Here is a 25,367-nt window from a genome sequence, read left to right on the forward strand (position 1 = left end):
CATCCTCTTGAATGTCTCTCACTCTCTCTCTGTCTTTCTCGCACTCATCTTCCCATTTCTGTTTTGCTTATTTTCCTCCCTTTCTCTCATCTCCACCTTTCTATAACCTCCTTCCTGCCTTCACTTACTCCTCTTGTTTCCTCTTTACCCCACCCCACCCCACACACACATACACACACATCCTCTCTCTCCTCTCTCTTGTTCCCTCTCATTCTCTTCGTCTCTCTCTCTCTTTCTCTCTCTCCATGGATAATTCATCAGTGTTTCTCAGAGCTGCTGTCTGCCTGCCTGCCTACTGTGATTTCCACTGGGACTCTTTCAGGGACCATTCCCACCTCAGTCGGGAATTAGAGCCGTGGCTACAGAGGGAAATTAATCACAGCCACCTTATACTAACACATATACACTCCCGCACATTGAGGAGTTTTCCACTTAACTTTGCTCTTTTCTGTCATTCACATCCTCCTGCTTTTTGTTTCTTTAAGCTTACATACACATGACAAAGTGCACATACAAACATAAACTATTATCACAACAGCAGTTTCTCTCATGGACAAGCAGAGTACCTGGACTGTAGTAGTGACCCTGATATCTGTTTTTATATCTTTTAAATGAACAGTCTACAGATTTTTATAGAGAGACATTAAACACACATACTTCTAGAGCAAAAGGGGGATGTTCTACATGACTTACAGTTATCAGATATTTCATATCAGAACATGTCTATTATCAGAGGAGGAGTAGGGGATCTAGTTATTATTGATGATGGTAGAGGAAAAAGGAAAGAGGAGGAAGATGGAGAAGTCAGAGAGAGAACAGAAAGAACAGATAAGATACAGCAGAGGCACAGTTTAGTGTGTATGTGTGAGAACAGGGAGAAAGAAGTGTATTGATCAGGGATTGAGTGGCTCCCAGTGTGAGCACCAGAGGAGGGACTGGGAGCACAGTGAATGTCACCACATGCACTTACAGCACTTATAATATGTATGTGGGCAGAAGTAAGAGAGAGTGAGGTGTGTGTGGTGTGTGTGTGTGTGTGTGTGTGTGTGTGTGCGCGCGTGTGAGTGTGTAAAGGGGACCATCACACATACAGAGCTATAGGAGCTCTGTCTTCTGAGACTGATCAGAAATTGATCAAACAGCCTATTTTCTGGTGAAACATGTTGCACCAGAAAAGCAGATCTCAGTGAACACTGTGCCACCCACTGCACATTTTTATAAATCACAAAAGAGTTCAGAGCTAGGCTCATTTTAGCTCTATCTTGCCTCTAACGCTACGGCCGATTACAACCTAGTGACACAGCTGAAAATTCTCCAACAAGTGAGTAAGTGGTCCTTGAGTTGTGTTTCTTTTGTTGGCTGAATTAATACTGTTAAAGGACTTTGTAAGGACAAAATTTAGAATAACACAGTGAAAGAGAGGATAGAGCTCAATTGATTAGAGTCAATTAGAGAAAAGGTCAGACCACAGCTGAGGCAATAAGGCCACTGTCACTAGGATTACTGTGGCAGTAATTCTACGGAAACGCACACACACACACACACACACACACCACACACACACTTGCACATCACACATGTCTGATCTCATGTAAATCAACACACATACAAGTTCATCCAATAGAGACAGAGCAACAGAACTAATATCTTCACAAAACACTCTTTTTTTCAAGCTGAGAAAACCAATATTAACACACACACACACACAACTCCTGCTGCTTATCTGATTGCTGTTCTGAACATTGGATCAATCCTACTCATGTGTAATGAGCCTTGCAGACCATTTACTACTCTGTTAGATCATCTTCACTGGCACTGAATATATGGCATGTGTGTGTATGTTTCTGCACATCTGTAAAACGTCTTGAATTACATGTACCTACTGATTTGGCTGCTCAAGGTCACACATACACACATAAAAAGAAACCTTCCTCTTTTTTTCTAATAACAATCCCTCTTTCTTTAAACATCCCTTGACACCCGCACATTCTCTTCCTTAACCTCCCTCTCGTCTCTTCTTCTTAGCTTTCTTCTCTCCTCTTTCTCCTCCTCTCTCTGCTCTCCCCAGTATAACCATTCATTAGTATAACCTTCACTTGCTTTCTGTTCTTTCTTTCCCCCGTGTTCATGTCTCCCTTGCATACATCTTCATAATCTGTCCTTCAAGTCCTCATATCTCCTCAGTATGTCTTTTTCTTCCTCTCTCAGTTTTTCCCCTGCTCTCTTTTTCCACACTTCTTCTCATAGTCTCATAGTCTCTCATTCTCTATGTGCATTCAAACAATAATGTATTAAAAGCAAATAAAATGAGAGGAACAGGGAAGCTACTCGCATTCTGGCATCTGGATATTTAATATTTTTGGATTATTTCGACAGATTTTACTTCTTTGTTCTTTATGTTTTGCTTGCAGAAAATGTTGATACTTAAAATGAGAAAGAAGAGTAGTCGCTTTAAGTTATTGATGTACTAACCTGAAAGCAGCCACAGCTTCATATACTTTTGTGTAATTTAAAGCAAGTCTATGTAACTTTTGACAGAAGAAATAACAGAATTTCTCTCTTAGAAGTTAAAAGCTGAATTTATAAGCAATAAAACACACTCTTGCTCACTTCAACACACTCACATGTTTTGCTGCCTTACAGTTACTTGAGTATATTATGCTAATGTTTAACGTTAGATAATGGCGCCTAATGTCAGTTTGGCATAAAAAAGACAAATCTATGTTTAGGAATACCTACTGTCAATATTCAGGACTGGGAAGTTCTGAACCAAAGGGTCAGAACTGAAGAGTAAAGAAGCTGCATCCACCCTGTGCCTTGCGTCATGGAGGTCATCCATCACCTCACCAGCGTCACCAGTCTGCATGGACGCTAAACGCGCTCAAACGTCATTCGCAGACCCCCAGTCATTTCCCCATTGCACATCTATGCCAGAAAAGATACTGGAAAGACTTAAAGTGGCAGTGGCCAACAGTCAGGACCCTTGTTTGTCTGCAGTCACCCCAAAGGCCACAACCAGCACCCATCAGCCCCAAGCTGCACCAAACTGGGTGGACATGATGGTTGCTGAGCCGATGGACATGCCCCCACTCTTCACAGGTCAGGGCTGTGGCTGGGTGATGGGGCGCAGTCTCAGGTGAGAGGGCTCTGTAGCTGAACCTCTCAGGCCTGAGCGATGCATAGAAAGCAGAGATTATGGACTTTGCATCCCTGTTGTAGAAGTGAGCCATTCCACCATTTGGCAGCTTGCCACTCATGGAGGGACTTGATGGCTTTCGAGCTTTCGATGGGTTTCAGAGTAAGCATGATGACAGATGTGTCAATGTCAGGATTTGGGGGTTGACCATGCTTGGCAGAAGGGTGAATGGTACCTGGGGCCCAGAGCAGGCTGAGGCACACATAAATATCTTGGAGGTTTGGGCGGTGTGCCTTGCATTAAAACATTTCCTTCACTTCCGCCATGTGTCAGCGAAAACAAACAACGTCACTGAGGTGGCGTTCATCAAGCGCCAGGGTGGCACTTGCTCACTGCAACTGCTTAAGTTAGCTTAAAAGATAATCTTGTAGAGCAGAGGCTGTGGGATGAAGTTTGTTCCTTGAAAACGGTATTGCTCCTGGCATACTGATGTCCCACTGTGGAGCTTTTGGCTTTTCATCCACCTCCTTCCTCCACAAGAAAGGGGCAGAGATTCAACACATTGTGCCAGGTGCAGGCACTGCAGGTGTATGCGAATAGGACAGCAGGGTTAAGAAAAGCTGATCAAGCTGTTTGTGTCTTGGGCTACTCCACATAAAGGCAAGCCACTATCCCGCCAGAGACTGTCACACTGGATTGTGTGGACTATTTCTCTGGTCTGTTGGTGTATGGGTTTTCAGCCCACCCAGGGTCTGAGGGCTCATTCCAAAAGGGACATAGCCACTTTGTGGGCTCTGTTCAGGGGGGTGTCAGTACAGGACAATTGTGCTGCTGCAAGCTGGGCTATGACTCACACATCTGTGAGGTTTTACAGGCTAGACGTCTCGGAGGCATCCTTGGCATATGCAGTGCCAGAAGTGACCATGCTGGGGTCAGTGAAATGATCACTGACAACCTCAACATTGTTTATGGTCTCGGGAAGCTTATGCAATACAGGAGTGATCTATATCTCCCATAGAGAAACAGCAAACGATGTGAGAATTGAGGTGTTTCGCTAAAACATCCCTCCTTGCATGGACACAGAAAGAAACTGGTCTGGAATGACTTAAGAGGGGCTGGTCGCCTGTGATAATATGAGGGGGCACGTCTCAAGCACAGTTCAATCTGTCTGTCACTGACAGATGTGGTGTCATTGGAGCTTCCATAGTTGGTGAGGCAGATGCAATTTCCATGGTGAAACACCTCATTCTGCTATCAAACAGGGATAATATGTGTGTTTGTTCTTTGAGAGCAGCTACAGTATTTGGTAAATTAAGTACGTACCGTTTCTGCTACTAGTAACAACAGCATTAGCTTAGTAGTGGTAATAATACTGGCAGATGCAATAGTAGAGGTCTTAGGGTGATCTGATATACACATACTGTACATTTTATATATGCACACACTGCCTTAAATTGTCTGCTCAATTTTTTTAGGCTATGGTAAATTTTATGGATAATAGTGCTGTCTTTTAGAAATTACCCACTGTCTTTGTGACTATAACAGCAGAACACAAAGAGGTTTCTCCTGAACACTAAGCCATTAAAAAGTTCAGCCAGTAATTTCTGGGTAATTATTAGATTTGTTGTGTTCCTTACAGACTACTGTGTAATTAAATAGTTTAATTCCAGTAGCAGATATTCATCAAATCTACAAATACAATACTACTGTAACCTTACAAAAAGACTTGCATGTGAGTACATTATAGATAAACTGTGGTTAGCTTCTTATTTTAGAACTAAAAAAAATAGGTTCTAGGTGTGAATGTGAATATGTTTTTCTTTCTCTAGGTTGGCTCTGGACTGAAAACCTGTCCAAACTGTATACCACCTCTCACTCAGATATATACTGGGATAGGCTCCCCTGTGACCCTCAACAGAGTAGGCAAATGTATGCACGTTTAGATGGATACTGTAGATAGATACTGAAGTCCTTTAATTACATTTCCAGACAACAGATATATAGGTGCCAATCTTAGGAACAAACCAAATTTATCCACATAAAAAACTGGAAGTTTCATCAGACCAGTGAATTTCATTGTAAAGTAGGAGTCTCATTTATGAAATGGACTTTTAAACTTAACTGCACAAGTAATTCATGCAGTAAAAAAGGACAAAAGATGAACTTCAGTTCATCATTTACAATAGTGAGTGTGCTTGAGAATGCTTTCACTTCCTTTTAAACCCTGACAATTAATTCCTACAGCAAAATGGCTTGCTACAGCTTAGTTTTGCCTTTCATTATGTGGGTATAATCACTTGTTTCACAGCTGTCTCTGTATATATGCAGGAGAGCTGCTGCTGTGTTGGAAACATTTGCACCTCAAGGTCAAAATGAATAAATAACGAACTTTGACACAGCTTTCTACCCACAGTTTTCTGAGCATAAACCTGAGAAGAAACCTTCTCTATAACTGGGGCCACTGAGGCGGGAGGTTTGCTGCTTGTTGTCTGCAAGAAACAGAGGAAACACTAGGAAGGAAAGTGACTTTTGAAAAGGAATGCTGAGTCCAAACCAATATTCACCTTCACACCTTCTATAGGTACAGACATAGTTTTTGAGTCTGTAAGTATCGTGTGACCATTGGGGTGTGTGTTTACACGTGCTTATGTACTTACTGTGTAAACCCGAGGAGCTCTGGGACTTTATCTTCACTCCATAAAACTGCTGCTACTTCTCTGTTTACTGAGGCATCCGGCAGTAATAAAATATTAATCTGCAAAAAAAAACAAAAAAAAAAAAACATCCAAATAACTGGGAGCAACTCCTGCATAACATACAGTACATGGCTTTCACCTGAGACTTTCCCTCATGCTCCCTCACACCATACCATGATGACGAAGTACAGTGCAGGGGTAAACACACACACGCATACACATACACATACAGACACACACACACACACACATGCTTTGCACTGACTTGGGGAAATTTTATGGCTTGAATTCCATGCTTTGAAATTTCTTGAAGGTTTCGTGTTGTGCAATTTAAAAAAAAAACACACACACACACACACACACAGCTATACGCTACAGTCTATATATACTATGCTTGAACAATATTTAAATTGCTCAAATTAAATTAATCATCTTCGGATCAAGTCAAGTCATAAAATCCAGTCACTCTTTTGGACTGGCTCAATTCAGAACAAAATTCAAGATGAAAAGTTTAAAGAGATTACCAAGGATGCTAATCAGGTTACATTCTGTCAATCAAGTGATCAAAAAAAAAAAAAAAAAAAAAAAAAAAAAACAGAGAGAGAGAGATAGATAGAGAGAAAGAGAGAGAGAGAAAAGAATTGTAGGCATACCATGTGTAATTACCTTTTGGTAATTTCAAAGTGGGGATTTCAAATTACATCAGTTCAATTGTATTTACATTAAAATAGAAAGTATTCAGTAGTTATTTAACTTCATATAATGGGCTGAATTAGACATAATTCAGGGTGGCATGGTGGTGCAGTGGTTAGCACTTTTGCCTCACAGCAAGAAGGTTCTGGGTTCAAACGCTCACTCTTCACCCTTCACTCAGGGCTTTTCTGTGTGGAGTTTGCATGTTCTCCCTGTGTTCCTCCAGGTACTCCAGCTTCCTCCCAAAGTTCAAAGACATACATATTATGTTAATTGGTGGCTCTAAATTGTCCATAGGTGTGAATGTGAGTGTGAATCATTGTTTATCGATATATGTGTTGGCCCTGTGATAGACTGGTGATCTGTCCAGGCTTCTTGGCCAGTGTCAGTAGGGACTGGATCTGGCACTCTTACAACCATTCAGGCTAAGTAGTATAGATAGTGAATTGATGGATGAATGGACGGATGGATGAATAGATGCAGCTGCAGCGGTTTCCAAAATACAAAGGCAGTGTAACATACTGTAGTTTTAAATACACATATTAGAAAAACATTGGAATATTTTTCTCCTTGAATTTATAAGAAACTATGTTGTTATTATTATTATTATTATTATTATTATTATTTACTATATGTTACTGTATTTATTTGTATAAGTCTCTCTATACTGGAGAGAGACATATACAAGTGCAGACATGGACATATATATTGTCAGTATAATTTCCATTTATGCCCATATATTAGATTTATGTATGGGTCATGGTTCACTTCTTTGGCTCATTGTATGCAAACAGCAGCAAAAGGTCAGGAGGCAGTTTGTCCATTGTAGCACAACATCTCTCACCACATTCAGACAGGAGATATTTTAGGAGGCCCAGAGGGTAAAACTATCCCTGTGGTGGTTTTGCATGAATGTGAGGAGACAAGGCACTGTGTAAGTATCAAGAATCATATTTCACATAATGGCCATAATGTGCAAAAATAGTGTTCCTGGAATCCAGTTGGGATCACTGATCCTGGGAAAAACAATGAATCTAAAAGTTGCTTTCAAGAAAAAGGCACAACATGTTGTGTGTGACATCTTTAATTTGTCAGAGAAAACACTCCAAGGCCAAGAAGTCTGAGAGATTCAACTCAAACAAAGGCCATGTGTTCAGCTTTGGTGCTCATATTCAGCTGCTGTTCCAGAGCATTTTCCTTCTCAGCTGGTGGTTTATTGTCAGACACATGCTATAAGTTCACCTCATTTGATTTATCCTGAACACTTTTAGCCAGATCTCCTTGATAATATCTAATGCAGAAAAAAAAACAGAAATGACTTTCAAAACCTATCCATCCAAACATACCCGTGTGAAACTGCATCAAACACAATGAGTGACAAATGAACCTTATTAATGAAAATAAATCATTAAGCGTGGCTGCTATGGAAAAGTGTGACCAATAACTTCAAACTACAGCCAATTCCCCCTGTCCTCCCAAATGAAATTCTACTGTTGGATGTGTTGACTTTTCTGGCCCCAGCAAATGAAGAGTCAAAATTTAAGAGTGAAATCCAATCTGACTCCCACACAGCAGAGAGAGCAGCGCTTTGTCCAGAAAAAGCTGCACTCAGCAGTGTAAGACCTTTTTCTGCCTTCATTACTTTGCTCTCCTTTGGTATAAAGCATCACAGATGAGAATGCTGTGCTGCTTACTGATGTCACCTTAAAGGATTTCTGGGTATTGAAGTTCAAAATGTTCAAACACTTATCTCTTGCAGCCATTTGGAGCTGCAAACATGCTGAGTTGCATGGTAATGCTTTAATCTGGAGTCATGAAATGCCAAAGAAAAACATTTGAATTTTTTAGGGGCATGTTTTAAGTCTCAGACCTGTGGAGATATCCTTATACTGCTTTGTCTCAAAACACTGACACAATTTCTCAAAAAGCAAAAAGTGAGGAGGGTTATAATACACAACAAAATCCACCCACCAACACCTCTAAAGCTCACTAATGAGCACATTATATCGTGTGTGTTAAATCCAATAGAAAGCTGCTATGACAAATTACAATAAGGTTAGAAACACAAGCAGTCTGACAATCACACAGATTGTGAACAAGCTGACAGTTTAGCTAGATTATCTAAAGCACTTTATGTGAAAGTAAAATTGAAAGTGAGTGAGTGTCAACTTTGGTAAGTAGCCTACAGTAGGTCAAATTTGATGCAGGGAGCTGGTCTGTAAACTGTGATAAAATTTTGAGATATGATTTGGGTTATGATTTTACCATTAAAATTAGTTGTTGTTTTTTTTTAAAGGATAACCTGGTAGCTTTGTTTAAAAGCTGTTGGATTATATGACTGCAGACATTCAGTGTGTTTCTTGGCATGTTTCTTGGCATGACTTCTTTTTAGCTATGTAATCATGATCTTAGAAATGAACTTGGCAGGCACATTTTTTTTTATAGGAGTGATTGCCAAAGCTATGAAAATGATACCTGCCTTGTAATAAAGTTAAATTATTATTTGAATCATGATGTCTCAATGTCTCAAATTCAAAGAGTTTTTTTTTTACTTGGAATTACACAAGAGATATAACTGTTAAAAATGCTAATAGAGTGCACAACTTTGACAGTATTGAACAAACAAATTGCTGCTAAGAAAACCTTTGTGTGCTTACAAATCTGTCCTTGCTCCGGAGTGTTGACATGCAAATGATTTCTATTTAAATTTGCCTTGTGCTTTTTCAATAGTTCTGTCACTGATGAACTTCCGTAGTTGGCCTTGCATTCACAGTGAAGTGACAAATCAAATTTTGATGGACAAATTTGAACACTGGGAGTAATGTCTGTAACAAGGGCTCAGTCAAAATTATAGTGGCCCTGAAGGTCAACAACTCACAAAGAACAGCAACATTTCAGAAAAGAAAACCATGATTCATGAAACCCAACAGCAATTAAGAAACTAAAACAACATTTCAGAACACAAAACAACATTTAATTAAACACTACAACAATTCAGGAAACAAAACAACATTTCACAAAACACAGCAACATTTCAGATTACGGAAAGGGCGGAACAGCACCTCTTGTTTGTGATTGGACAGAACCCCAATCAATTCAGAGATTATCTAGTGGATGTGTTCATGGTCGGCTGGTGCTAGATTTGATCATACAGAGTGGTCATAGAGAGAAAATAGATATACAGTTAGAGCACAAGTGCACACTTAATTCATTTGTGCGCACAACAGACAGCCTCTCTCTCTGAAGCATGAAGTGACCTGCATCTACTTCAAATATTGGCCTTTACATGAGCACCTGAATGTCCACCTGATGCTCAACAGCAGGTGCACAAGGCGCATACCGGGAGATTTAGGCACGTTTTGATTAATTTGTGTGCACACGATTAGTTAATTAATCAAAATGTGCCCACAAATGAATCAAAGTATGTGCATGAATTAAGTTAACAAACACACACACACACACACACACACACACACATATATATATATATATATATATATATATAGAGAGAGAGAGAGAGAGATAGATAGATAGATAGATAGATAGATAGATAGATAGATAGATAGATGACCACTAACTCTCTGAATTTACTGGGGTTCTGTCCAATCACAAACAAGAGATGCTGTCCCACTTTTTCCGTAATCTGAAATGTCGCTGTGTTTTCTGAAATTATGTTGTTGTTTTTTTTTTTCAAAAAGTTTGATTTTGTTTTGTGAAATGTTGGATTTTGTGAAATGCCAAACAGGTAATACTATATATATGTATGTAATACAAATAGCTTGTAAGACCCGGTCATGAACCATTCCAGCTGCTTGGAACTCTGCAACCTTTACTGGGGTTTCAACTACTGTGAGAGAGTACATAATCTAAATTTTTATATTCTCTGTTGGACTATTGTTTCTATTTTTATGAGATAAAATAATATTTTCTTTCTTTCTTTCTTTTTTGCAGCATAAGACCTTGGATTCACCCCAGGCACGAAATTCCCTACCCAGAAACATTCATATGAATATTACAGAGCAATCTGAACACACTCAATTAGTCAGTCAGTCAGCACCAATTTAATGATTTTATATAAAGGTAGCAAAACCTACTACATATGGATGGATATAAGCATGGAGGGGCAGAGAAAATACCTGTAAGACAAGCACAGAGATGGGACATGAAGGTCAAAGAATGAAATGAAAGCAAGAGTAAAATATGTGAGAAAAGCAGACGTTACTAAAGACAACCAAGGACAAATGCAGAAACTCTTTACAAAGTTCTTTTTGAAAGCAGAAAATGCTGCGTCTGCACCATTTGAAAAGACTCTTGGCTGTATGTACTAATATACAATGCAAAGCTTGTCATTACTGTCCACAGAAAAATACATCTATGTGATGTATATGTACGCAGAGCTTCTGTTGTGTACCTTCCTGCTTTCATCCTTGGAAAAGTCCATCCTTCATCCATGATCCCAGATGTCTGGATCTTCATTCTGTTTGATGGGAAGCTCTGAGTAGCAACAGCAACGCCACTTGAAAACCAGCTCATATGTTTTTCATCCACACTCTCTTTGTCTCTCACTTTCACATAGGTGTGTTACGCAAGTATGGAGTTAACACATGTCACAGGATCATACATGTACACATTGACTTTAATCCTTGTATTCTGCCTCTCACACACAAGAAGGCAAAGAAAGCTCAACACTGCATGCTATCTCTACAAACAAGGTTAGAGGACATTTTGTTCGGAAAGTGGTTGAGTAAAGCATTTTGTTGTGTGGATAAATGGCAAATTCAACAAAGTAATTTACACCACAGTGAGATAATTGATCTCTCTTTCTTTCGCTACTTCTCACACACTTACATACAACCTTGAACACAGTCATTACAATCTGCTGTAGAAAGACAACAATACAGTGAGAAAAGGACAAGCAATCTAGTTAAATATTCCCATAGACTTTAGTTGTTTTTTTTTTTTTAAACATTTGATTAAAAGTGGAAATCCAGTATGTGGCAGGATTTTAACTTTCTGTTAGACTGGTCATTTTTACCTACACAGTATGCTTGGCCCATCCACATATCCACATTCCACATTATTCCTAGCCCAATGATGTTGTGTGAGTTACAGCTGCAGTTTTCAGTTTATCATTGTATTGAACTGGCGTCTGTGAGAGTTAGCAATTTTCTACAGTATAATGTTTAGCTTGATTGTTGGTGCAGTTATGTAGTCCTCCCATCCCTCAGTGGTTGAAGGTACAGGTCTGATTGCATTATGCCATCTCAGGTATGACTCTGTTCCCACATTTTATTTTCAAAAAAGCTTGAAGTCAAGGGAAGACACCTGTAGGACACTGCTACACACAGGTTCAGTAAAAGTCATGCTCAACTCACTTTGGGAATAATGAGGCTAGGAATAATGTGGATAAGGTGTAAAGCACAACTAATAGAAAATGTTAAAGCTTTCAAAGTAGCACTTGCAGGGTATATATGACATTGTCTATATACATATGAAATACTGCTATATACATAGAGTTGTAAGTGTATTCACAGTATACACAGTGATGCTCATTGTCAATCTGTGCGCTTCTTGTCATAAAACAGTGATTTGTAAGACTTTCCATTCTTAGAAATAGTCATTTTAATTTGTTTGAGCAATGTGTATGTGTGTATTTAATGAGAGTAGGGAAAATTTACAGTCATTCATATAAGCAAAGAATAAAAAAATGAGCAAGCAGAATTATTTCCTATCATCACCCTCCTAAATCTTCACAAATCACATCTTCTGTGTTGTGTAAACTGTAGGTCTGAGCAATACTTATCTTGTATTTACTTTAAGTTTTAAGTCTCTAATCATTTCTCCTTTGTCTTATCAGTAATTAAAACTGGTTGACCACAGGTCTGAACTTGGAATCTGAAAACACAGCTATCTAGGAAATTGCTGAAGCCAAGTGTATGAATCCAGTATTCGTCTGTCTGTCTTTCCTCGAGTCCTATCCTTACTATTCCACTTGATTCTCTGGTCAAAATGTTATACATTATTCAAATTGCCATTGTTATCCCAGCCTTGCTCACATTTGTTCAAACTCAGAGTTACTTGCTAAAGTGCTCTTGAGTCAGAGGGGCTTGTAAGTATTCACAGCAAAACCCAGGTAAGTTGCTGAGGGACAAATAAACCTGAATTTGAGCGCACAGCACAGCTGAATGATTGTTGTTGCAGTTAGACTGTGGACTGCAGGTCGAAAATGCCCCATGCTTGATATTACGTCTCCCCTCTGTTGGATTGGCTGCTGTATTTATGGTGTTATGTGCTTCAAAGAAATAGTTCAACACTCTGGGGATTATTTTGTGCTCTCTTTTCAAGAGTCATTATAGAGCTGGAGTCAGGATGTGTTTAGCTCAGCTTAGCTTATCATGAAGGGAGAGAAACTGCTAGCCTGTACTTTATGAATCTTCTCATTCTAACACAAAGTTTTGAACTACATCACTTTAAGATTTTGATGACAAGCTCTGTACACAACTTGCTATGAAGATTAGCATAGAGATGAGGAGCATCTATCAGCCACGTCACTTCTAAGTCCTAGACCTTGTAACTTCTGATTTGTCTCCACTGTGGGTCCAGTTCCAAACACGTTGTCAAAAGCTCTAATGCTAACAAATCTCTTTTCAACTTTTTCTCTCTCCTTAATCTTTTTAATTAGCAAAGAGCAAAGAATAGGAAGAATAGGAAACATTCAGGTTGTGTTAACGTTAACGTAATTTCCCCGAGGGAGTCATCCCAAAGGGATCAATAAAGTCCATCTAAGTCTAAGTCTAAGTCTAAGTTAGCAGGTTTCTCATTTTTAACCCTGACCATTGCTTTGACCAGTCAAAATGTGAGAGTGTAAATTACTAGTGGGCAATTATTTTTAATTTTGTACGTAACTTGACGACCAACATGAGCGTTTTGTCTGCCGTCTGATTAATGCACTCTATGCAAGCCTGAGTTTGTACTCAACCAAAGATTGTGAAGTGAAAAAAACACCACTCTATGAGACCATGCTAGCTAAAGAACTGTGTGTTTTTGCAGCTCAACAAGACAGAGTGGCAAGTTGTCTCTAGTGAAACAAAGTAAAAGATCATGTCGTGTATTTCAGGGTCTGAATCTTTGATAATGGATTTGAAATCCTCCTCAGAAGAGAGAAGCAAGAGAAACAATATTTTTTTCTTTAAGTTACATGTAACACAAGCAAGACGTTTATGCCAAATGCAATGGGTGATATAGATGCTACGTGTGTGTATGTTATTTGCTCAGCAAATAATAGCAACTAATATACTGTACCATTAAAGTGACAATGATGTATTGCTGTTCAGGAATGTTTCTCTTTCTCCTGCAGTCCTCTCTGTCCAATTTAATCTATTTGTCTGAGCACCGAGCTGTTGCTGGAGGCAAAGAGATGTACAGTCTCAAATGCCGTGCTGGCAAATAACTCCCTGCTCTGCTCTGGTCAATAACGTTGCGTTTCCACTGCTGCGTTATTGAAAACCACTCTGAAATCAGATTTGTCCACCTACCTTACATGAAACATATCTTCTCATAAAAGAAATTTCATGAGGGTTTTTTTTTTTTTTTGGTTGTTGTTGTTTTAGACCACAATGAAAGCAACACCTCTGCGTAAACCAGATTTTTGAATTTGAATGAGTTTGAATATTTCTATAAAACAAATTTTGGTGAGGTTATGATGACTGAACTCACTACAGGCCTGGGTTTATACTAACACATCCAACTTGATCTTTCTATGTGGCTTAAAATTTATGATTTACTCAGATTTAGCCTCCAGTGACAACATCTTATCTGAGCTCCATGGAGATAGTTTTCAAATTGCTGCACCCTGGTGAATCAGCCATTGAGGCCTCTAATTGCTAATTCTGTCAGTTTAATTAAAGTTCAAAACTACAGCAGCCTCTTTTAACCATCCAAGCATATCTCTGGGTGAAGTCCCTTATGTAAAAAAAAAATAGCTGTGGGCTGATCGGAGGTTTTTCATTCTATTTTAAAAGCTTATTCTTTATTACTGCTCAGTATCTTTCGCCTTGTATATTGGGCCCCTGCAACTACTGGGTTTATTCTCAACATTTAATTGACAGGTTAATGTTTAAAATGGGTTATTGGTTTCTTTCAATCAGACACTCTGTGTGGAAAGAATAACAAAAGCTTTTGACATTGAGCTCCAAAAAGACAAGTAAAATTATCACTACTGTATATAACTGTCTTTTACCTCACTGTTTATTCCAGTGCTGTAGGTGTGATTAACGAACTTGCCACTGGCAAGACAGAGAGGCTCACTCACTTCTTAAGGTGAAACACAACTCTCTTTGGATCTCTTTGTCTAATCAATTCTTTTTTTTAATTCCACCTCTCTTTAAGTTTGCGCACTGTTGCAGCCTTTGAGGATTTTGTTTTGTGCTTCTTCACATTCTGTAACTCTTTAAAGTCGACCCAGCTTTGATTTATTTTTTGTGAAGAAAGAAAAGTAAAGCTACAACCTAAAGCCCCTTGTGTAAAACACACTCGTTGCTAGACAGGTGGATTCAATCCTCAACTAGGCAGAACGGTGTTTGTTTTCCAGGTGTACTCATCTCTCTCTCTCTCTCACTCTGTCTCTAATCTGATAGTATTTCTGATCCTGGGCCAGACAGAAACAACTGTTATCTGCAGCCACTTAGAATAACAAGCAGTTTCAGCAGGCCTGCAGGGCCAAATTGCGACTCCTGGAGCATGAAATACACTTGGCATGCACAAGGATTGTGATTCTGACTGGAGAACATATTGGTCCCATACTGTATGGCTACAGTGCAGGATGCCAAGGAGGAGCCCCAGAGGATTTTATACCTGGGCAAGCACCAAATAAAAACAACTGCAGCACACTCTGACTTTAACTTCAGCCCAATACTCATATTTCTGCAGCAGTTGCAGAGGAAGCTATTGTGCTTTTTGGCAAATGGGAAATCCATGTCAATTTACACAGTTTCACTGTTTAATTTTCAAAATAAAAGAGATAGCATGTGTATGCTCTATTTTAGAATTTTCGCATCTCTGCAAATATAGCTACTACATGCCACATCTCAACTTTGTAGAAAAACTATTCATTTCTGTCCAGTGCTGCAGTTGAAACTGTATACAAATATTTTTTTCACTGTCTTTAAGTTTTTGTGGTCCCATATGAACCTATGGGGCACCAGTACATGTTCAGTATGAAGACAAATTTCAGGGGCTACTATTGCTCTTTTGATGGCTTGGACATTTCATATTCACTTAGATGACGACTAAAAAGACAACTGAAAATCTATCTAGCCCATCATAGCATCAGAAACAATATTATTGTGTCCCACATCTGTGCACCCAAAGCCAATTTACTGTAATGTATGTGCATTAGCTGAGAACTTGTACATTTAGGGAGACACTGTGTGACTCTTTGAGCACCCAATAGTTCCTTTTTTGGAGGAGAGTTGTTAAGGATGGCAGGGGTCCTACTTAATTTATGTTTTTGGGCCTTGGGCTGTTTCTAGTCATTCTGAAAATGATGGGAGTATTTGTACACTTTACTGAGCCAGGAGTAATGGGTGAGACTAAACCTAGTTTATGAATTCTTGAAGAGTGGTAACACTGGTCTCTGCAGTATGGTTCTAGAGGAAAAGTCTTGGAGAGCCATTATTAGTTGGTTAAATTTCTTAAACCAATCAAAAATCATCATGATCTCAGTGAGATGCCAGTTTGAGCATCTTTAGCATCTGTAATGTGATGTAGTTCAAAGTCTGATGGTATAGGCAGGTAGGGTACAATTTCAGGAGGGATATGATCTAATCTTTCAGGAAAAGTGAGTGTGACTTAGCCGGTGTGGAGTCCATGGATTTGAATTCTGTAGGGGCAAGTTAGCTTTGACTTACAACTCATTAATCCATGTTGTTTGATTAGGAGGATGAAGGAGAAGTTTAAAAAAAAATGCCTGCAACAACACGCTTTAAGCCAGCAGTTACTAGGCTACAACTAATTCAAAATGTGATTAAGATGGGGTTATCTGGGCAATTCAGTACTTGAGAAAGTTGTTTTTTTTTAAATGCATATTTGACAGAGGCCAAGAAATAATCAAACAATTAAGGCAACACAACAGGATATCTTTAAATATCTTTTAGCCTGTCAGGAAAGAGACCAGAAAAGGAAAGTGAAAGGAAAAAGAATGCAAAAGTTTGCCATTCGGAGACTTTAGCTGGTACTAGTCCTGGTATCTGGGCTCTTCATCACATAGTTTCAGGTTTATTAAGTCAGGCCTTGTTGTTATATTTCTATTATTACTCCGAGGAAGACAAACTCCCCCTGGAACCGTCTTATACAAGCTTATACTAAGTAGATGTAAGGGGATAGGAGCTAACGGACAGATGACATGTGGCTGCTGTTTGCATCTGTTTAACTATGCATGTGTTTTCAGGCCTGTTTGTACAGTGGTTGTGTAGCTCTGTATGAATGTGTGTGTTTCCAACAGAGAGACTAATTTAAAGGCAGAGAATATGCATGAAACGGCACAGGCAGTTTAAAGATACATTATCAAAAAGACTGTCGGGCCTCTGAACATGCAGTTAGAAGTATTCACCCTCTGGCAGAGCAGAGGAAAAAACAGTGGAAAGTCTATGGGCTTGTAGAGGGAAAAATACACAAAGTTTATATCTATTCACATTAGTCCCATTTATTTGGGGTAGTTATATCCAAAACAACAACAGCAGCAGAGGAGACAGTAGCACAAGAAAGTGGAGGCAGCCTGCCAGATGATAGGCGCAGCCTCGTAGAGACTCCTGGTTGATCTCTTCCTCGTTTGGTGAACCGTGTGGGGAGACTGAGGCTACTGGGTGGCTGTTGCGGTTGGAACACATGTCATAGAGGTTTCCAGAGAACTGCATCTTTTTGGATTCTTGGCGGAGAGACTCCCAGACAGCTGCTGCTTCCTCTGGACAGCCAGCCATTGCCACATTAGCACAGTCATGGAACTCATCCCACGACCTGCAGAAATGAAGAAGAAGAGGAGAAAGATCGATCATGGAGAGACATGAGGACATCTTCAGATGTGACTTGGCACACATGACAGCAAAATCAACTGGTCATTTGACTGTTTCCAAACACTATAATAAGCTATGGTGAGCCATAAGTATTATTCAACTGAAATGAAAACTTTCAGACCTCAAACCAAATGACTACAAATGTTACACAAAGTTATATTGGCTGGAAAATTGTAAACATTTGAACTTTTTGGTAAAAAAAAAAAAAAAAAAAAAAAAAAGAGAGTTTTGAATAACCAGTAGCAAAAATTAGCTACTGGTTATTCAAATAGCTGTTCATCTCAGATGGGGGCAAAAACAGGGGCATTGTTTGGCATAAAGCTCTACTGGGGCACATGCCCCCCACCACTAATCCATCCAACCAACCACCCACCTATTGTAGAGATATTAATGACATATTCTATGGCAGAAAATGCATACTCTTACATCCAAATAATAACAAACACACATCTACAGGAGTCATGTGATAATGTTTAAATTACTATGAGGTTGTTTGGTCTCATTTAAAAAAGCTCAACCTCAAACGGTGCTCAGTGTCACGCACCGACACATGGGGAAGCTGCGTTTGTGTTGTAGTTCACCTGCTGCTCAAGCACAGTGACGTGCACCGACATGAAACACACATTCGGTGTTCCCAGACCGAATGTTCAAAAGTTCACGATTCAGTCATAAAGTCAAATCTAAACTTAAATGTTCATTTTGTGTGGGTGTGTCTTCGCCTATTTGACACTTAAAATTCACAACTTAAGTATGAAGCACGAAGCAGCCAATAACCTCCCAGACACACATGATTATTTTGACGAGTGTACGCTCATATGATTTAATTAATGAAGACCTGAACTGACAGCTCTGCAAATAACTGATGAAGATGCAGAGACAGTGAAGCATTAGTCCTTTCACTGAGTAAATCTATTTTAGTCTATTTGTTTGCTCCCTTGACTTCTTTTGGCAGTTGCCAAGAGACCATTTGCTGATCTTCACCACTATCATGTCAAAGGTCATCCTGTGGGTCAGACTGAAACTTGGAAAAATCTTTATTCGTTCAGAGAATGGAATAGCTGTCATGAACTGGGTGTTTGTTGAATCGGTGCTGTGTTATATCCATTAAAGTGAAAAGAGATGTTTGAAACACTGTCTTAGGCATGAGGAGAGTAATGATAAGAAAAAAATAATAATCAAAGAAGAGTAGGGGAAGGTGAGAAGAGGAGACAGGGGGAATTACTTTACAAAAACCTCTATTTTTTTTTTTTTTTTTTTTTTTTCAGTGAAAAACAGCATAAAACATTATTTCAATAACCTTCGAGCTCCACATCCAAAGCTGAGTCTGACTGTAACCGGCTGCTAACTCTTCCTCTCATCATGAATGTGTTGGCTAAGTTGTCTCTGAGGGAATACTGGCTGAGTGTTAAATAGAACAGAGAGCAAGGGCTGGTGGAGAAAGCAGAAGCAGATGGCTCTGTTGAAAATCTGCCTGACACGAAACACTCAAATGCTAACAACACTTAAATACTTAAAGCACATTAACACACACAAAAATGTCTATAATTAATACCATGGCAAACAGTATACTGCCTTCCAACTTTCACAATAGAAGAGCTACGTGCTTCTGTCATCCACTCACAAAATATACAAAGTTTTTGTCTAAACTGTCTGACATTTTGGGAGATACTATCTATATAGCTTGTGGTCAGAAAAGTTTGATATCAGTTTTATCTTCATCTGTTCAGAACAGTCATTAATCTAGGACACGTTTAGCCTAATTAGCACAAACACTGGAAGCAGTGGGGAACAGATATTCTAGCTCAAAAGTAGAAAAAAAAAAAACAAAGGTGATTAGTGGCGAGTGGTGGTTATTTACCTGGGTGGGGCTGCAAGCACTGAGGATTCAACCACCCACCCAACCACCAGTGACTCTGCTGCTGTTTAGAAATGTAGCACTTCATTCATTGATTCAAAAAAGGATGATCTGAACATAATCCAGACAGCAGTTATGTTGCCACCGCAATGTAACTGGGAGAGCAGTTAACTAGTATATGAAAGTAATTTCTAGGAGACATGGATGGAGGGCCTCTGTTTACACTCCAACAACACTGTTGTCTAGCTTGGTGCACTAAGCTTTCTCCAACTCCATCTCTCCAACAGTCTAGTGACTGTTATAATTACTCAACAACTGAATCTGAAAAGCAAACACACTCATCCAACAGCTCAGCTTTGCTACTTAATTGTCTTAATTATTTATTGTCGCTTTTCTCATTTCTCTGTTTGGTGCTCCAAGGCCTTCTGCTTCTGACAAATATCATAATAACATTATGACAGAGTGCATATAGGTAGGCTACCTATATACAGGATAGGCTATGGTACCATGCCATCTTGTTTGTCACATTGTCACCATCTGCTGAACTGGATGAGTGGAGCTGACAAAGGATAATACTGTGGCAATGGCCATATGTGATGTGTCCTATGGAGGCTACTGCCCTACAGCTAGATGTTAACAGGGAGAAGTTTAAAATCATACCACAACATGGTCCCCTCACATTGAATATGCAAATATTAGATCTAATTTATTCCTTTATGTTTTTTTTAACTAGTGGGGTAAAGTGGCTAAAAGTCTGTTTCTCCAACAATGAGCCACAATGACTCACAGCATGAGGAACACAAACAAGGACAGCTTCTCTTTGTGTCAGGTCTCGATGGCTACTCAGCCAATTACTCATGGATTTCATTATTTTATTTGTTTCTGTGCCCATTTTGCATCCATTTAATTGTACAGTGTTGAATTAGTGTATTTTATGGCTGGGATGTTGTCCATTAGGAAAGAGAATACAAAGTAGGCATGTTCTGCAGTTAATCTCATACCGCATGCCTTAATTTGAAGTAAAAATTAAAGTGCTTAAAAAGTAAAAACTAACTAACTCATTTTCTCATTACTAATTGACTCAAATGTTTTATTAGGCTTGCTGAGTCTAAATTAAGCTTTTGTGGCTGGCAGGGTGCTGCATAAGCACACTTCGATGACCAACCTAAAGTGTATCTGTTCACATGTTTACTGCCAGCTGACCATCGTTGTGAGAATTAATGTTACAAAGTTATACATCACACCAGCCGGGTTTGACAATGTTTTCATTAAAAATGTTTCAATGGATTCATTTTATTACTTAATAATTATTGAAAATTGTGTTTGTTGCCTTTTTATTACAATAGCATTCTATTTGACTGACTGAATGAATTCCTCATAGTCATCAGGAATCAATCTGGTCTTGTTGGACTGCATATTTAAGAGCTTGAGGAAAAAGTTTGAAATACTTGAACTGTAACAGAACTGAGCAAAGTCATGCAAATTGAGAGGATTTGGTTAAACAGATGTTTACCGCATGAATATTCATGAAGGATGTAATGCAATGTGGAGGGAAGATTGTTAGTTTTTCTCATTATAATGGTTTTTACACATGCAAATGTTGCACTGATTAATACTGTACATTCAAATCAGCCAAATAACTGCTTTCTCCAACTAATTGGAGGTAAGAGACATTACCTTGACATTATCTTTTAACAACAAAAATAGCTTAGTGAGCAAGGCCATCAAAAAATATCAGTGCCTTCGGCCATCACCTTGCAGGTTGTAAGGGTCCTGCTTACATTGCTTAGCTAAACTAGTCTTCTCATATCTATCTCTGTGAAAACAGAGAAATAATATTGAATAAATAAAACTGGACTTCAGGCTTGATGGTGTCGAATATTTCTCAAAATGTTAGGACTATCCCTTCAACTATCAACACTGATTTTACTGATTTAGCATTTGATGCATTATGTCAAAGGAAAGGGACACAAGAGAGACAAAGATCTAATGTTAGTGAGTGTGGCTGCCTCTGAAGGAAGCAGTTTCTCAGTGTTGATTTATCACTGTAGTTGGTAAGGGACTGATCACCAGAATTTATTTCAAACAAATAAGATAAAATCTTTGTTGAAATCCTATGCTGTGATGCCCTGAAGGCTTATAACATTACTAATCCTGCAAAGTGTAGCTCTAATTCTCACCTTAACTGAACTACTGAAACATAAGTTCCACAACTCTAGACCCAGAAAAACAGTCAAAACTCAATTTGAAGAACTTTTCTTATCTGTTCTGCGTGTTAGTTTGAGGACATTTGCTCCTAATCATAAGTACTACAATGCAACACAAACACAATTTCACACACATATTTTCTACACATACTCATGCTCCTCCACTCACATGTGGCTTCATAAAATTAATAGCCACCATCACCACTGCAGGCCAAGCTTCCCCCTTGATGACTCTGCATGTGTGTGTGTGTGTGTGTGTGTGTTTGGCCTGTGTCCAGGGCTTAAAGACTCCAAAGATCCACCTCTGACAGAGCAGCTGCTGGAGGAGGACGGCTACTTACCTGATGCTGTGGGAGGAGCAGCTGATGGAGTGGTGGGGGTGGGAGCGAGGTAGGGTGTCAGCATCTGGCAAAAATTTACCCACCCATGTATAAGTGAGGAAATAGTGTGTGTGTATAAGAGTGTATCTCAGTCAGAAACAGAAAGTGATGGCATCAAGTGCAGTGTTGCAGAGTTTTTCAACTGTATTAGGCCATGTGTGTGTGTGTGTGTGTGTGTGTGTGTGTGTGTGTGTGTGTGTTGGGGGTGGGGGCTCTGCTGAAGTCACAGGTGGTGCAGCGACAGCAGAAATATAGTGAGGACAGTGACAGACAACCAGCTGCTTTCACAATAAGAAAACCTCCCAAGAGTACTTGTGTTCTGGTGCTAACATGCTGCTGCTGATGTCTGAAAAGCTCCAAACCCCAGTTGTGATGCTGATTTTTTGACTTGAACTGAATGTACACAGCATTACGGTCATCTGGGTGCTGACGTTTTATGGCTCTGTCTTACATTATTGACATCTGGAACAAATTTTTTTACATTCAGCTAAAGGAGGACTGCAGCAGGAGTGAGGAGAGCAAAGCACAGTGCAGGAGAACTTGAAGAACACAAAGTACAAGAAGGTACAGTATGTTCAACTCCAGTGAGTTCAGTCCTTACCCTCTATATTGTGGATGGGAGTAAATCTCAATTCAAGTAGTTTCTAAACTTTGATGTCAGGACCCCAGATGGAGTCACCTGATATGTAAATGCATGTTGACGGACACAGTTTTAAGACTGATATGTTGATATTTGCAAGATATGTTTTAATAAAACTTGACACTGCTGTAATTGCCGGAACAGGCAAGCAGGTACAAAATAAACAACAACTTATCTGGAACAGCAAATATTTAAACCACATCTCCAAAAAAAAAAAAAGGTTGGGAAACATGATGTGATAAACAGCAGAAAAACACAACATTACAGCAACATATTGTTGCCACCATTATAATATGAAGCATTTTGCTTTTCCATTTTGCTTTTCCTTTTTATATCATCAACCAATATATATGACCAGATTATTACATTTTTACAAGAAACATTTGTTGTAATAACAACGTATCACTTCATCTGGTTATATCACTAAACCAACTTTTCTCATTAAAACACACTTTTCCCACTTTAACACAATAAACTGGTATATTGTTATAACAAGAAAAATCCAGAAGATCAGAAGTCTGTAATTTTTTTTTTTAGCTGATGTGAGCTGGTTTGACTGGTCTAATGATGGCTTCATTAAGTTCTGTTTGATGCTTGGGATGAGACATGGCCCAAGTACCATCCATCCATTACTGTATCCATACCACTTATCCTGTGTGGGGTTGCACAGGGGCGAGAGCCTGGGTGACACAGGTGGGTGCACCCTACAAAGGTCCATCGCAGCGTGGACACAGACAGACATACTCACATTCTGAAGGCAGATTTTAGTGAGGTTATAAGTTTAATATGTTTTTGGCCTTTTTTAAAAAAAAGATTAGATAGCAACATTTTTTTAAATGATATGTACTGAGTCGTAGCCCTGTCATTAACAGTCACTGATACCAAATCCATACATAAATAAAACAAAAGTAACCCACAGCCATAATACATACACTCTTCCACATGTCGACATCATCAGGCTATATGTTTATTAATTCCATTAATGATGGATCTTTTTCTTGTTTTAACACCTTTTTAAAGTTTCCTCTTATAACAACATACCAACTTATCATTTTAGAATTATAAAAGTATATTTCAAGTAAATTTTGTGACATGATAAAGTAATATGTTGTAATGACAAAATGTCTTGTTAAAATATAAAAAAGGACCTTGTAAAAACAAGACCATTGTCTTGTTGTAAGAATCTAACCTAATCACATAGTTAAGATTATAAATTTGATGTACATGACAAGTAAGGATGGATACATTCAAAGCATATATTCAAGTACAATTGAGGACAGAAAGTTGACAGTAGGGAGTTGCAGAGTGGAGCTCAGGTGTTACATGTATTTTTTTTTTTTTTTTTGCTACGTAGACAATATTAGCATTAGCAGCTGTTTACTTACCAGTCTAGGAGAAATGTTGCAAATTTAGCATCAAACTTTATTCCTTTACTTGCCAAGAGCTGTCTCCAGTGGTGGAAAGCAACTGCAGTGTTACATCTTGTTTTGCTTCTATTTCTATTTCGCAAGTAAACAGCTGTTAATGCTAACATGGACTATGTAGCAATAAACAAGCAAAAATTTACATATAACACCTTTAAAGATTTGGTGGCAATCAGATGTGGAAATATTTTTGCCAGGACAATGATTATTATACATTAGCAATTTAGACCTGCAGCCTCATCATGTGAGCTTGTGTGTTTGGCCCATTTTTTCAGTGTGGTTTAAAAAAAAAAGGTAACACAATTGATAAATAATCTACAATTCACATATACGTATACACCGTCAACAGTGCCCACTTTCCCACTTTCCTACCATATACTAATTTTGTATGTTTTGTATGTGTTTTTTTAAAGAAGCTGATGATTAAATAGTTTAACTAGGTTAGCTTAGTTTTTTTTATTTGCCACTATTATTGGATACTGTATCCATACCACTAGGTTAGCTTAGTTTTTTTTATTTGCCACTATTATTGGATACTGTATCCATACCACTTATCCTGTGTGGGGTTGCACAGGGGCGAGAGCCTGGGTGACACAGGTGGGTGCACCCTACAAAGGTCCATCGCAGCGTGGACACAGACAGACATACTCACATTCTGAAGGCAGATTTTAGTGAGGTTATAAGTTTAATATGTTTTTGGCCTTTTTAAAAAAAAGATTAGATAGCAACATTTTTTTAAATGATATGTACTGAGTCGTAGCCCTGTCATTAACAGTCACTGATACCAAATCCATACATAAATAAAACAAAAGTAACCCACAGCCATAATACATACACTCTTCCACATGTCGACATCATCAGGCTATATGTTTATTAATTCCATTAATGATGGATCTTTTTCTTGTTTTAACACCTTTTTAAAGTTTCCTCTTATAACAACATACCAACTTATCATTTTAGAATTATAAAAGTATATTTCAAGTAAATTTTGTGACATGATAAAGTAATATGTTGTAATGACAAAATGTCTTGTTAAAATATAAAAAAGGACCTTGTAAAAACAAGACCATTGTCTTGTTGTAAGAATCTAACCTAATCACATAGTTAAGATTATAAATTTGATGTACATGACAAGTAAGGATGGATACATTCAAAGCATATATTCAAGTACAATTGAGGACAGAAAGTTGACAGTAGGGAGTTGCAGAGTGGAGCTCAGGTGTTACATGTATTTTTTTTTTTTTTTTTTGCTACGTAGACAATATTA

The 25,367-nt window shown here is 38.6% G+C and overlaps 1 protein-coding gene across 1 annotated transcript in view; it reads right to left on the minus strand.

Moving 5' to 3' along the window:
* Positions 1-16,758: 16,758 nt before the first annotated feature.
* nrn1la (neuritin 1-like a) overlaps positions 16,759-25,367 on the minus strand; it is a 60,375-nt gene continuing 51,766 nt past the window's right edge. Inside the window, exon 3 of the mRNA XM_018703534.2 lies at positions 16,759-17,538. Within this exon, the coding sequence (XP_018559050.1) occupies positions 17,241-17,538 (298 nt within the window). The 3' untranslated portion in view covers positions 16,759-17,240. The remainder of the gene's footprint in view (positions 17,539-25,367) is intronic.

The sequence above is a fragment of the Lates calcarifer genome, linkage group LG10, assembly GCF_001640805.2.
Source record: "Lates calcarifer isolate ASB-BC8 linkage group LG10, TLL_Latcal_v3, whole genome shotgun sequence".
Classification (NCBI taxonomy): domain Eukaryota; kingdom Metazoa; phylum Chordata; class Actinopteri; family Centropomidae; genus Lates; species Lates calcarifer.